The following is a 14,193-nucleotide window of genomic DNA, read 5'->3' as shown; positions in this document are numbered from 1 at the left end:
TTGTCGTGTCTTTTATCCCCGAGTCTATGGGCTCTATCAAAAACAAAGTCGTCAACCTTTTCCACCTTCAAGAGATCCCTGCAGAAATCCTTTACAATATCCGTACAATTTTCTGTAACGTTGTCCTCCGGTATACCGTAGAACAGAAGATTGTCTCGCATTGAGCGCATTTCTATGTCTGTTAATTTTTCATCAATTTCGTCTTGTTGTTGGACGAGTGATTTAGATTTTTTTTCTAAATTCTGGAACGATTTTTTCACTTGTTTAATTTCATCTTTTGCATATTTAATCTCATTTTTATTAGATTCGTTTTCAGACGCGACAAAGTCGCATGCTTTTTCTGTTTCTTTAACTCTTGTGTCCAAATTTTTCATTTTACTTTCTAAATCAGTCACCTTTAGATTTATTACATTAACGGTTTGTTTTATTTGTTTAATTTCATCCAAAAGTTCTGTTGCCCATGGTGGGGTTGTTGGTTGAAAGTTCTTACAATAAATTAGAAAAGAAAATACTTCTTGATTGGTCTTAAGTAATGGTTTACTGCCCAACTTAGATCTTTAAAGGTGGTACTGGTATAGGCAAAGTGACAAATGCAAAATATTAATAATTCAGACTTTGTAATAGTATTACGATTATGTTTCAGTGTTGTGCGTTTGATTGAACAGTATCTGAAAGAAAACAATCTTTTAAAAACACTTACAGTGTTACAGGTAAATTTTCCAATATTTAAACATGTTGTGTCTTGTGAATAAAATTATCTTTAATAGAAGAAAAAAATAAAGATAGAATATATATATTTTTAATATTTTTTAAATTCATTTTAAAAATGAATTTTAAAAATATTGAAGATATATATATTATTTTTATAATAAGAAAATAGTGGGACAAAAGGGATATTGTAGCTTGAAAAGATATTGTATCATAATTTAATATTAAATCATTAAAATGTATATAGATACGTTTTTAATAAAATGACCCATTGAAATCTACACATTTCTTATATACTTATTTTGAAATAGTTGTTTTGTTTATTGTTCATCTCTGTAAGGAGCTTGATACATTGTTATCAAATGTTATTAATGACAGAAATATAAGAAAGTGCAACTTTCCATTTGACATCATTTATTTGTGTTATTGCTAAAAAGTGGACATAAATAAATAATGAGTTAAAAGTAAACATTAATAAAAGATGTAAACAAACATTCCATAAGTAACATAACTCATTTTTAAAACCGAATTTAATAATGATGTGCTTGTTTTACTTGTAGGAAGAAAGTGGTATATCTCTCAACACAGTAGACTCTGTAGATGGATTTATCTCAGATATTACCAGTGGTCACTGGGACACTGTTCTTCAGGCCATTCAATCACTCAAACTGCCAGACCAGAAACTAATTGATCTTTATGAGCAGGTAAAAACAAATGTTTAAATATGATTACAACTGTTTGATTTGGCAAGTTAATCGAAGCAAATTTTACCTACATGTAAGACTTTAACCTTCTAGATTTGACTACTCACCAGCATTGCTTTTAAAAGATTCCCTTCAATAAGGGGTTTTAAATATTGAGCTACCAACAGTTTAGAACCTAGTCAAACTTTATGAAAGTGCACACTGGCAACACTCATTATGTTGTCTTAAACAGGTTCAAAAGGTTGATCATGGCCAGTTCCAGCAGGTTAAGTGTTTTATGTTGAGACATTTGTAACAGATTAGATTGATATTTAAAAGTTTATATACATTTTTATTTAGTCTATGTGCCTTCAGAAATATCAGAAATACTAGACTTGTTTTTGAGAATAGAAATATAGATTTTGAGAAAAGAAACAGCAGTCTTAAGTCAGGTGGCCTGTAAATACAGGTATATAAATTTACAATAATTGTGCAAAAAATAAAATGTTGGCATTTAGTGATGTTTTGTCATATTTTCTTTACTTTGAGATGATTATTCAATCTTTACAAGTTTTTCAGCAGTATTTTGTCTTTAACTTGTAACTAATATTTTGTAATTATTATATTATAACATGGGTATATAATAATAATACAATCAAACATCATTGTTATAGCTGTATATGTTTTACTATTAGTTATTGTAATCGTTTCATAGACTAAGTGACCACTTTGTGCAAAATTGATTATCGTTTTGGTTGAAGTCTTTCTTGTGTTGCTATGTTGTTTACTTCTCGGTTCTTATTTTATTTAGAAAATTATATATACTGCACATTTAATACATTTTGTATTATTTTCATCTATATCTGATAGTGCTGGGTAAGGTTAACTTATTTATATTTTTGAAACATTCACCTATATTTGTTCCAGATTGTGTTAGAGTTGATAGAGCTTCGGGAACTGGGAGCGGCCAGGTCACTTTTACGACAGACAGATCCAATGATTATGTTAAAACACAACCAAGCTGATAGATATATACATTTAGAGAATATGCTTGCCAGGTCCTACTTCGACCCCAGAGAGGTGAGGTTCTTTTGTTACCAACAAAATACTCAAATAGTAATCAAGTTTAAGAAAATTGATCACTGACTCGACCTATTATAATCTTTAAAGGGATAAAAAAAAAATGTTTATTATAATCTGCTACAAGTATAAAGTGGCTTGTATTCAGTATTTATCATAATATGCAATGTAAATTTCTAACAGAGACTGTCACCTTTTGTCTGTGTGATATTTGAAATTTATTACCCTTAACTTAACTATGTCATTTGTCACTCTGATGAGTATGTTTTTACAAAGATTAAAATTATTGTTGTAAATTGTTCTAGGCCTACCCAGAAGGACAGACAAAGGAGAAAAGACGTACAGCTATAGCTCTTGCCTTGTCTGGAGAGGTAAATGTTGTACCACCATCCCGTTTGTTGGCCTTGCTAGGTCAGGCACTAAAGTGGCAACAACATCAAGGTCTCTTACCCCCAGGTAAGCTAGAAATTATAGTAGGCTGTAATAGATAATGCATAGTATAATCTGACAAGACATTGCTGAACTATTCAAGAACTATTCAATAGACATAATTTGTAAGGACATTGTAATGGTCACTGTTATTGGACAACATTTCCAGAATTTTATGTCATTTCTTTCGCCTGTGTTTTATTTTGTCACCCCAGTTTTCTTTGTTATACAGAGATTTATTTTTGTCATGCCAGTTTTCTTTCTTATAATGCAGAGATGTTTGTTGTTTTGTTGTTGTTGTTTTTTCTCTCTTGTTTTGGAAGAGGCCTTAGAGTCTTGATTTAGGGAATAGTTATCACTATTTTCAATTTGGGAAGAAAAAAAGTTGGTGTAAGTTCAGACTTTGGGGAAAACGGCATGATTTAAAGAAAAAATTCTATTGGGAAAATTATATGATTTAAAGGTGAAAAATCACTGAGAGTTCATGAATAACTTTATTTTAACAGGAACAACAATTGATGTGTTCCGAGGAAAGGCAGCTGTCAAAGAACAAGAAGAAGAAAAATACCCTACACAGCTTAATAAAACTATTAAGGTTTGTTTCCATTGTAATTTTTGGTCAAATGTTTCTCTCTTCTTTTTTTTTTCAAGGATAAGGGAAACAAAATATTACAATGTTTGGGTAAAATGAGGCAGAAAATGGCTAAGTTAACCTTTTACCCCATGAGCATATTGCGAAAAATGGCCATTTTCACTGAAAAGCCTCCTGTAACAAGTTCAAACTGCTATGAAAGTATGAAAAATGCTTCAATACAAATGAAACTTGGCACAAATGTTGACTACACCATAGCCTCTGTAACAGCATGCTCAATGGTAAATTTCCTGTTACCATGGCAACGGGGGGACGTCACAAAATTACCAAAAATCACTTTTTTGCATTGTTTTTTTTTCCATCAAAACTGATTTCAAAGTGCTGAAACTTCTCAATGAATTGAGATAGAGTAAAAGGCTTTTCAGCGTCGGTTACTAGCTACCTTAAGATCGACCTGAGGCCATTTTTAGCCTGTCGCATGTCCAAAATTTCTTGGAGATGAGGGGGAGTCCGCCCCCCTTCAAACCTCCCAAACAGAAAGGGGCACATCCCCCATCTGGCAACCCCCTGATGTAATATTTGGACGGGGGTCGGCGCCGAAAAAGTGGTCACTTTTTTTAACAACATTTCTCAAACGAAAAACAGTGTTGGTGGCCTAAATAGGTCATTTTTTCACTGTTTGAGGCCTCAAAAAGGGGGGGGGGGGGGGCAAAAAGCCGTCAAACACGCTTATTAATATTTTCTGAATATAGTAAATAGCTTTCAAGAATGGATATTTCTCCATTCTAAGGTTATTGTCTTCTTTTTTATATGCCCGAAAGAATTTCGGGCATATTATGTTATACCCCCTGGCGTCCATCTGTCTGTCTGTCCGTCTGACCGTTAGCAATTTGGTTTCCGGAGCATAACTTAAGTTCCATCTGGCCCACAATATTCAAACTTCATAGGATGATTGTCCATATTGGGTAGAAGACCCCTATTGATTTTGGGGCCACAAGGCCAAAGGTCAAGGTCACTATGACTTTAAAACTGAAAACAGTTTCCGGAGCATAACTCAAGTCCAATTTTGCCCACCCTGTTCAAACTTCATAGGATGATTGTCCTATTGGGTAGAAGACCCCTATTGATTTTTGGGTCACAAGGTCAAAGGTCAAGGTCACTATGACCTTAAAACTGAAAACAGTTTCTGGGGCATAACTAAAGTTCCATGTGGTCCACAGTGTTCAAACTTCATAGGATGATTGTCCATATCTGGTAGAAGACCCATATTGATTTTGAGGTCACAAGGTCAAAGGTCAAGAACACTATTACTTCAAAACTGAAAATAGTTTCTTGAGCATAACTTAAGTTTCATTTGGCCCACAGTGTTCAAAATTTATAGGATGATTGTTCATATTGGGTAGAAGACCCCTATTGGTTTTGGGGTCACAAGGTCAAAGGTCAAGGTCACTATGACCTTAAAACTGAAAACAGTTTCTTGAGCATAACTGAAGTTCCATTTGGCCCAGTGTTCAAACTTCATAGGATGATTGTCCATATTGGGTAGAAGACCCCTATTGATTTTGGGGCCACAAGGTCAAAAGTCAAGGTCACTATGACCTTAAAACTGAAAACGGTTTCCGGAGCATTACTTTAGTTCCATTTGGTCTACAGTGTTCAAACTTCATAGGATGATTGACTATATTGGGCAGAAGACCCCTATTGATTTTTGGGTCACAAGGTCAAAGGTCAAGGTCACTATTACTTTGAAATTGAAAACAGTTTCTTGAGCATAATTTAAGTTCCATTCAGCCCACAATATTCAAATTTCATAGGATGATTGTCCATATTAGGTAGAAGACCCCAATTGATTTTGGGGTCATAAGGTCAAAGGTCAAGGTCACTATTACCTAAAAAACTGAAAACAGTTTCTGGGGCATAACTTAAGTTCCATTTGGACCACAATATTGAAACTTCATAGGAGGATTGTTATTTGAAAGATGTAATACTTTATTTAATTCCAATGTCTTACAAATGCTTAAAAAAATCACTTTCGGGCATATAATGCTCCGCCTAGCAGTGCTCTTGTTCTTCTTTTTAAGAGTAGATATTTAAATAGAAATGAATATTTTGTATTTTGAGAATGAATATTTAAACGGAATGTTTTCTATTTGGGCAATAAGTATAATACTGTATTACACCATTGAAAAATTATTAATTTTTCAAATGAAATTTTCATCATTAAAAGATTATTGTCTATTTTGAAATATTGTCAGATTAAAAGATTTTATTCATAGTAATTGATATATACTATATTTGTATAAATTAAATTATTGAAAGATAATTGTCAATTTTGACAATACATACATTTAATTCTTAGAAGTATCTCTTGTATTTATTTATAGTTTGGTCAGAAAGCTCACATAGAGTGCGCCAAGTTCTCACCAGACGGTCAGTATCTGGTTACTGGCTCAGTTGATGGGTTCGTAGAGGTGTGGAATTTTACCACAGGAAAAATTAGAAAAGATTTACGGTACCAGGCACAGGTAAATTATTTCCTCCCACACATTGATGTGTAATGGTCATTTGTTTATAAACTTATCTAAGGAAAGCTATTGTGGTTTGCCGATGACCATTGTGTGTCTTGTTTTGTGAAAATAAATGGCTGGGAGGTAGGATATTTGGCATGTTGAATTGTTATGTTTGGATCTATAAGAGGTATACAAGTACTGGACCTAAAATCATTGAAATAAGATCATCAAAGCCAGTGAATCAACACTCAAACTTTTATGCAGTGTAAATTTAATTTTTTGGTAAATATTTTGCATTTTTCCTTCAAATTTTTGATGCAATATTATTGTTTACAATTTTCTAATCTGTTTAATGGATAAAATAAATGCATTAGTTTATTTCTATCCAAGGCAATACTGTGAGCTCTATACAGAGCCTTTACTGTGTATGTGAGGTAATTGATATATTGTGGCATGGCTGAGTGGTTAATGTGTCAGTATTGCAGGCCGGGTGGCAGCTTCAGGGGCAAGCCATTGTTTATTTGAACAAGAAACTACACTTATCTTTTGGTACTGGTTGGTTTCAGGAACAGATTTTAGAATGTGTCAATATGCTTATTGCTTTCTACACAATCAAACTGAAAAAAAATTATGTACAGACTAAATATTGTATCCCATTCAAAAGCATAAGGTAAATTTTCTATATAAATTTGTGATTTTTTATTATACAGGATAATTTTATGATGATGGACGATGCTGTATTATGCATGTGTTTTAGCCGAGATTCTGAAATGTTAGCGACCGGGGACCAAGGCGGTAAAATTAAGGTAAGTTGAGAGAAGGAGTAGATTTAGATTTATACAGGTATTTGATTTACTGTTTTACACGGTTTAGTTTATAAGATAGTTGTATGTCAGGAGTAAGACGTATTTTTATAAAAATTGTACAGGGTATATGAATTTGTTTTGATGTAGACTTCACAAAAGATTTCAAAATGTCTGAAAAGTCTGATCGATGTAATCTGATCTGAAAATTTATCTTTTTTAATAGATTTTTTTGCTCTGAAAAATTTAATTATTTTTTGAAGACAAATTTTTTTTTCAAAATGACACTTCATCCCATTCAGGAAATCAATTATTATTATAAATTTGTCTGAGATAATCAGCAGCAGCAGAAAATGTATACAATAAAAAACGAAGACAGGCCTTTTTGTAAAAGTCAATCCCATTTAATCTGGTAAAGTCACTGTAGTACTGTATAAGTGGTTAAATTAACTACAAGTAAATATTGGCGAATTTTGCGAATCGACAAAAATCTTTAAATTTCCCTCTAGGTTAAACATCTATCAACCTGTCATTATTTTCTACCATTCACTTACAATATTATTTCCTCACGCGAAATGACTGGAATTTCAAATTTGCAAACTTTTTGAGATTCGGAAATATCCTTTTAAACAGTATTTGATTGCTCAAGAAAAGGAAATATTGTTGCAGAATTGTCTATGATATAGAGTAGATAGTAGTAGACTTTCATTCAGATTATACATTTTAATGTTTTTCCTCCCGAAGGTTTGGAAGATATTGACTGGACAGTGTCTACGCAAGTTTGAAAGAGCTCATGCTAAAGGAGTTACATGTGCAAATTTCTCTAAAGATAATGGCCAACTTCTGAGTGCCTCATTTGACCAAACAATCAGGTAATTGCAGTTCTTAGAGCACTTTATACAACATTAAACCTTATCTTGCTGAAATTGTATCATGAACTTGTCCAACTTGGAATTTGGGTCTGTTAGTTTTAGGGACAATAAATAAACGGACAGTGTTGATTGATTTTACTGAATATAGATCGTTATAAAGTGAGAAATTTTTATGCCCCCGCCATGTAATGGCCCGGGCATATAGTGTTACCCTGTTCCGTCCTTCCGTCATTCCATCCTTCCATCATTCCGTCATTCTGTCATTCCGTCATCATCAGTTTCCGTTCATTATCTTAGTAATGGTTGCAGGCATTCAACTCAAATTTGACATATGGATATGTCATGAGAAAATACAGGTCAAGTTCGAATTTGGTCATGGTGCGATGATTTTTGGCAGAGTTATGCCCCTTTTACTTTAAATTAATATGAAATTTTCAGTTTCCGTTCATTATCTCCCCAATGGTACAACACATTCAACTCAAACTTGACATATGGATATGTCATGAGAAAATACAGGTCAAGTTCGAATTTGGTCATGGTGCGATGATTTTTGGCAGAGTTATGCCCCTTTTACTTTGAAAATAATATGAAATTTTCAGTTTCCGTTCATTATCTCCCCAATGGTACAACACATTTAACTCAAACTTGACATATGGATATGTCATGAGAAAATACAGGTCAAGTTCGAAGTTGGTCATGGTGCGATGATTTTTGGCATAGTTATGCCCCTTTTACTTTGAAAATAATATGAAATTTTCAGTTTCCAATCATTATCTCCCCAAAGGTACAACACATTCAACTCAAACTTGACATATGGATACGTCACAGGAATACGCAGGTCAAGTTCAAAGTTGGTCATGGTTCAATGATTTTTGGCAGAGTAATGCCCCTTTCACTTTGAAAATAATATGAAATTTACAGTTTCTGTTCATTATCTACCCAACAACTCAAATTTGACATATGTTGGAAATGTTGGAAAAATTTTGAACTTTCACTTTCAGCACTGAAATGTTTGTAGCCATTATTTTGGCTACAAATATGAAATATGGTATTTTCAAAAGGTTTAGACTGAATAATTTCAGTGCCTTGAACATTGTATAAAAATGGTTTGTGTTAACATTGAAAAGTTTTAAGGGCTTTGAACTTAAAATGAAAAAAATAATTTGTGCAAACAAATTTGGAACTAAATATTATAACATCTGAAATTTTGGCTGCATGCGGGGGCATCCGTGGCATGATGACACATTTCTAGTTAAAATATTTTTTTAAGAGTGCAAAAATACTCAAAGTAGAAACAAATTTTCTTTTTATCTTGTGATTTATGATACAGTTTTTGCTTAACAATTTGGCAGACATTATCAGAAAATGCTACAAGACTTTTAAATGGTATTAAAAAGAATCCACTTATGTTTTTGGCATGATGAACTAGAAATTTTTTCATTTTTTTCAAATTAATTTTACCATTACATGTAGGTTTTGACCAACAAATAACGTGTGTGCAAAATATAAGGTAATTTGTTCAATCCAATTGTTCAAGAATTTCACTTCATTTCACTTCTGTTGAATGACCACAAAATAAACAGTGTTTTCAACACATTTAACTTAAATAATGATGAGAATTGACAAAAATTGGTTTGAAATTTTATTCTGAGTATATTTATAACCTTTTGTTGTTTTTTTTCCATCTGAAGTGGCCCAGTTGATCAATTTAAGATTTTCAGATTTTCAAATTTTATGTTTTTTAGGCCTTTTGATCTCAGTGAAGCTCCTCATTTCAGTTATGGTACTGTAATGTTACTGTAACATCATGACAATTTTAAGCATTTGGCTGTACTCAAAATTCTATATATTATATACTACAGCTGTTGAGAATGCCCATTTTTGACATTTATTGGCAATATGTATGTGTTTATTTTACAGAGTGCATGGCCTAAAGTCAGGAAAAACATTAAAGGAGTTCACTGGTCATGGGTCATTTGTAAATGATGCTGTGTTCACACAAGATGCACACCATGTGATCAGGTATGTCACTAATGTAAAATTATTATGTTTCGTGGGGCAGTTTTGTTGAAATCCACAAATATAAGATCCAACGAAATTTCATTTCGTCTGCTGTAAGGTTATTTTGCATCACTTTATTTACATTTTAACGTTAGGAAAAATTAACAGTAAGTGAATTTAAGTACCCACAAAAATGTTCTTTGTGAGAAAATCACGAAAAATTTCATGTTCACGAATTTAAGTGAATGGCTGATGATGGCTACAGAGTCTATCCGTGCGACCAGTGCAGATCAAGATCAGCCAGCACATCCGTGCCATCTGATCATAGTCTGCATTGTTTGCTTGTCAGTCAGTACATATTTTAAAATTTTCCCTAGAAATATAACTGGTAGAGTTTAGTGTGGACAAGTTCATTTAGGATGTTTAGTAATACAGTTATTTTAGCAAATTAGCAGGTTAAGGATTTTAGCAGCACACCTCTAGATTGATGCTACTTTCATCAAAATTTTAAAAACATATTTAAGAGAGAAACAGTATGAAGTGAACAAAAGAATATACTTTACACATTGCAAACAGCACTTTCAATAGAAGTAATTTACCAAAAATATGTCAAAATATGCATGAAATGTCCTTACTGTTATTAGTAATGCAGCAGAATGGTGATAAATAATGCAAAATCAGTCATTAATTGCACATAACATCTTAGTTATTACTTGAATTTTTGTACTGTTCTTAAAATCTTAGTACATTTTTCTCAAGTTTGATTTTCTTTAAATATTTTGTTCATCCTGAGACATGCAGCTTTAAGAGAGAAAAAAAAAACAAAAAGCAAATCTGCACAAACATTCAGTGTTGTTTTACTTGAATTTAAATGTTCATAGAATTGAAACACCGCAATGAAAGGGAAAAAAAGTCAATAGTAAAAATATTGTTCCTTGAAAAGGATGGTTTTAATCACTGAAAACATTAGAAAATAAAATTTTGAACAATAGACAGTTGATAATGTTTTTTGTAATTGTTTTGTAATCATTTACTATAGAATGGTGAAATTATTCAACAATATGAATTGCACAATGTTTCTTTTATACACTTATAGTGCCAGTTCAGATGGAACTATAAAAGTATGGAATTTCAAAACACAAGAATGCCAGTCAACATTTAAATCATTTGGTGGTCAGGCTGGCACAGATATTACAGTGAACAGTATACACCCGCTACCTAGAAATGCCGAACAATTTGTGGTGTGTAACCGTAGTAACACGGTGGTTATTATCAACATGCAGGGACAGGTATATTCTTATTATTTATGCTAACTGAATACACTTAATACTTAAAGGTGTTTTAAAAGAACTACACTGAGGTTTGAAAGCCTTAATGTAAAATTTTAATTTCTTACATAGATTAAATGAGATGCTTAAAACAGATATGTATTCAAATGATAGTTAAGAAATTTAATTCAAAATAAATTCAAAATTGTATTTTTATCTTATTCTAAGTCAGATTTGACTTAAATGTGTTGCATTTTCCTTGAGTAAAGTAATAATTGAGAAAAAAACAGAGGAGGCAAACTTTATAAACTTACAAATTTATTCTTATTTTAACACTGGAAGTTATAACAACTAGCCTATCCCATCAGTATAAAGCTATGCTAACCTGAAACAACCACATGATCTGACTATGATATATACTGTCAGCTGCTTAATTAACCATTTCTTTAATTCAGAATCCCTCCCATTGCAGGCCCTTTTTTCTCACCATTTTTTGATTGTCACCAGTGCTAGTGAAGTTAGTGAAAATGCATCGTAAATAGTTAATATTGGGAATATAGTAATGAAAGAATAATGCAAATTTTGACAGATTAAATAACAAATATGACATTATATGTTTTACGTTGTCTGCAGGACTGGTAAATTTTGTATCATAATGAGAAATCGGTGTTACAAAAAGTTAAATAGTTTCTTTGGCTTCCATTGCAGATTGTAAGGAGTTTCTCAAGTGGTAAGAGAGAAGGTGGAGATTTTATATGTTGTACAATATCACCGCGTGGAGAGTGGATCTATTGCGTAGGAGAAGATATGGTTTTATACTGCTTCAGTATTTCTACTGGTAAACTGGAGAGAACTCTCACTGTAAGTATATTATATGAGCCGCGTCATGACAAAACCAACATAATGGGTTTGCGACCAGCATGGATCAAGACCAGCCCGCGCATCTGCGCAGTCTGATCAGGACCCATGCTGTTTGCTTACAAATCCTATAACAAGTAGAGAAACTGATAGCAAACAGCATGGATCCTGATCAGACTGCGCAGGCTGGTCTGGATCCATGCTGGTCGTAAACCCATTATGTTGGTTTTGTCGTGACGCGGCTCAATTATGTTGGTTCAGTATTTCCACTTTACATCAGGAGAACACATGCTTTATGCATAGAAAACACTGAATAAAAAAAAAATCTGTTGTAAAATTTTGAAAATATATGTGGTTAACTTTAACGTATATATACATGACCTAAATATACATAAGGGTATCTTTAACCTAGAAATATATGAGGTAAACTTAAACCTTAAAATAATATGAGGTTAACTTAAACATAGAATATACATGAGGTTAACTTAAACATAGAATATATGTATATTTAACTTAAACATAGAACATATAATTATGCGGTTAACTTTAAGCAAAAAAACATATGAGGTTAACTTAAACCTACACTATAAATATATGAGGTTAACTTAAACCTAGAAAATATATATGAGGTTAACATAACCCTAAAATATATTAGGTTAAATTAACATAGAAAATATCTGATGTCAACTTTAACGTAGAATATGTATAAGATTAAATTAAACCGAGAAAATACTTGAGGTAAACTGAAACCTAGAACATGGTTAACTTAAACCTAAAAAGTACATGAGGTAAATTGAAACCTAGAACATACCGGTATATAATGTTAACATTGTATGTAAGTATATGAATACTCCATTTGTTTATCTTAAATGCAAAGGTGCTTAATATTTTTAATTACCTGATTCAAATGATTAACATGTTTTTAATACAACATTTTTTCTCTAATTTCAGGTTCACGAGAAAGATGTAATAGGTATAAGCCATCATCCACATCAAAATCTCCTGGCTACATACAGCGAGGATGGTTTACTGAAGCTCTGGAAGCCCTGATTTATGTATCTGATCCTCACATGTACATCACAACTTCTTCATAGACTTTTTCATTTCTTATAAGCGTTCACGTTGATCATGTAAAATAGCAGCAACAGTTGTCTGTGTAAATGTTACGTTTTATTTTGCTTCCAGAAAACATTTCAGTGGAGTACATGTATATAGTTACATGTGTGTTCTTCTTTCCTTTAAGTCCTTTGATCACATGTGCTTACTCTATGTAAGTTCAGGCTCATGAGAAAGATTTAATGATCATTTATTGACTAATATCTTGGATTTTTTGAAGTGTGTTGATCTGTAACTCTTTGAATTTGTCTCAGAGGCGATTCAGTCAATGTTACTGATGCAAATAACAGATATTTTTTTTAACTTTTCCAAATAAAAAGGCCATAGTTATCACTTTTTTATACCAACATCAGGGAGTTCTTACATGGGTCTTTAACAGATATTTTTGTGCAACTTTAGAGATTTCAGTGACAAGTGGTGTAAAACTTGCTTCACTTAACACAGTCTATAGTGACCTACTTTTAGAAGACTTATTTTTAGCTCGACTATTTGAAGAATAGGGAGGGGTACTGTACTTGTCCTGACGTCACCTTCACAGTTTGGTATCTCCAAAACAATTGAAGGGAATGGGTTGAAACATCACACATTTGCTCTCCTCTCTCTCTGTGATTATATAACATGTATCTACACAGGTCCTGTAAGTCTGAGTTAAAAGTTACACTTTTTTACAGAGTTATGCCCCCATTTCGTACTGTCAATCACTAAGAATAGCACTGTCCTAAGGACAGCTGTTGTTTAAGCCATTCTACAGCATAAAGAGAATAGTACAGCTTCATATTGAGTATACATGTATGGAGAAAACAACTAATTTTGTTGCAAAACATTGTAGTCGGATTTATGTTTATTGCAAATCTGTGACTTGGGGGAAATTATGTTGATGAAAAACTTTTTTATTAAAAAAAAACTACAAAAGTATTTTTATCTTAACCAAAAAGGTTTTTGCTTGTTTTTACTGATATAAACTTATATTTTCGAAACCCCCGGGTTTAAAGATGTTTTCATTGCCCAAGCCATAAATTAAAAAATTTTAAACACTTTTTAAAAAGCTTACTTTTGGTTTTAAAAATTTAATAAAAAAATATATTGTTTCCCCTTCAGCCATGTATATAAACCCGATTAAAAATCCCCCTGGGGCTATCCCCAAAAAAACATGTTTTCAAATGTGGGATTGTAATAAATCTTTTTTAAAATGTCAATTTTCCCGGGCATTAAAATGTTCATTTAAATTAAATTTTTTTGGGTTTCTTTAACATTCTTTACCATGAGGAGCCCC

At 32.4% G+C, this 14,193-nt stretch overlaps 1 protein-coding gene across 1 annotated transcript; it reads left to right on the top strand.

The window, feature by feature from the left end:
• Positions 1-589: 589 nt before the first annotated feature.
• LOC132713579 (WD40 repeat-containing protein SMU1-like) lies at positions 590-13,263 on the top strand. Its single transcript, XM_060696216.1, has 12 exons — positions 590-710; positions 1,269-1,412; positions 2,319-2,471; positions 2,777-2,927; positions 3,407-3,495; positions 5,877-6,017; positions 6,713-6,808; positions 7,550-7,677; positions 9,598-9,699; positions 10,775-10,967; positions 11,655-11,807; positions 12,756-13,263. The coding sequence occupies exons 1-12, from the start codon at positions 591-593 to the stop codon at positions 12,852-12,854; spliced, it is 1,569 nt and encodes a 522-aa protein (XP_060552199.1). The 5' UTR covers position 590; the 3' UTR covers positions 12,855-13,263.
• Positions 13,264-14,193: the final 930 nt, after the last annotated feature.

The sequence above is a fragment of the Ruditapes philippinarum genome, unplaced genomic scaffold (genome assembly GCF_026571515.1).
Source record: "Ruditapes philippinarum isolate M1 unplaced genomic scaffold, ASM2657151v2 ctg15403_1_1_1_1, whole genome shotgun sequence".
Lineage (NCBI taxonomy): Eukaryota > Metazoa > Mollusca > Bivalvia > Venerida > Veneridae > Ruditapes > Ruditapes philippinarum.
The sequence above is the reverse complement of the archived record's forward strand: the minus strand, read 5'-3'. Positions and strand labels throughout refer to the sequence as shown.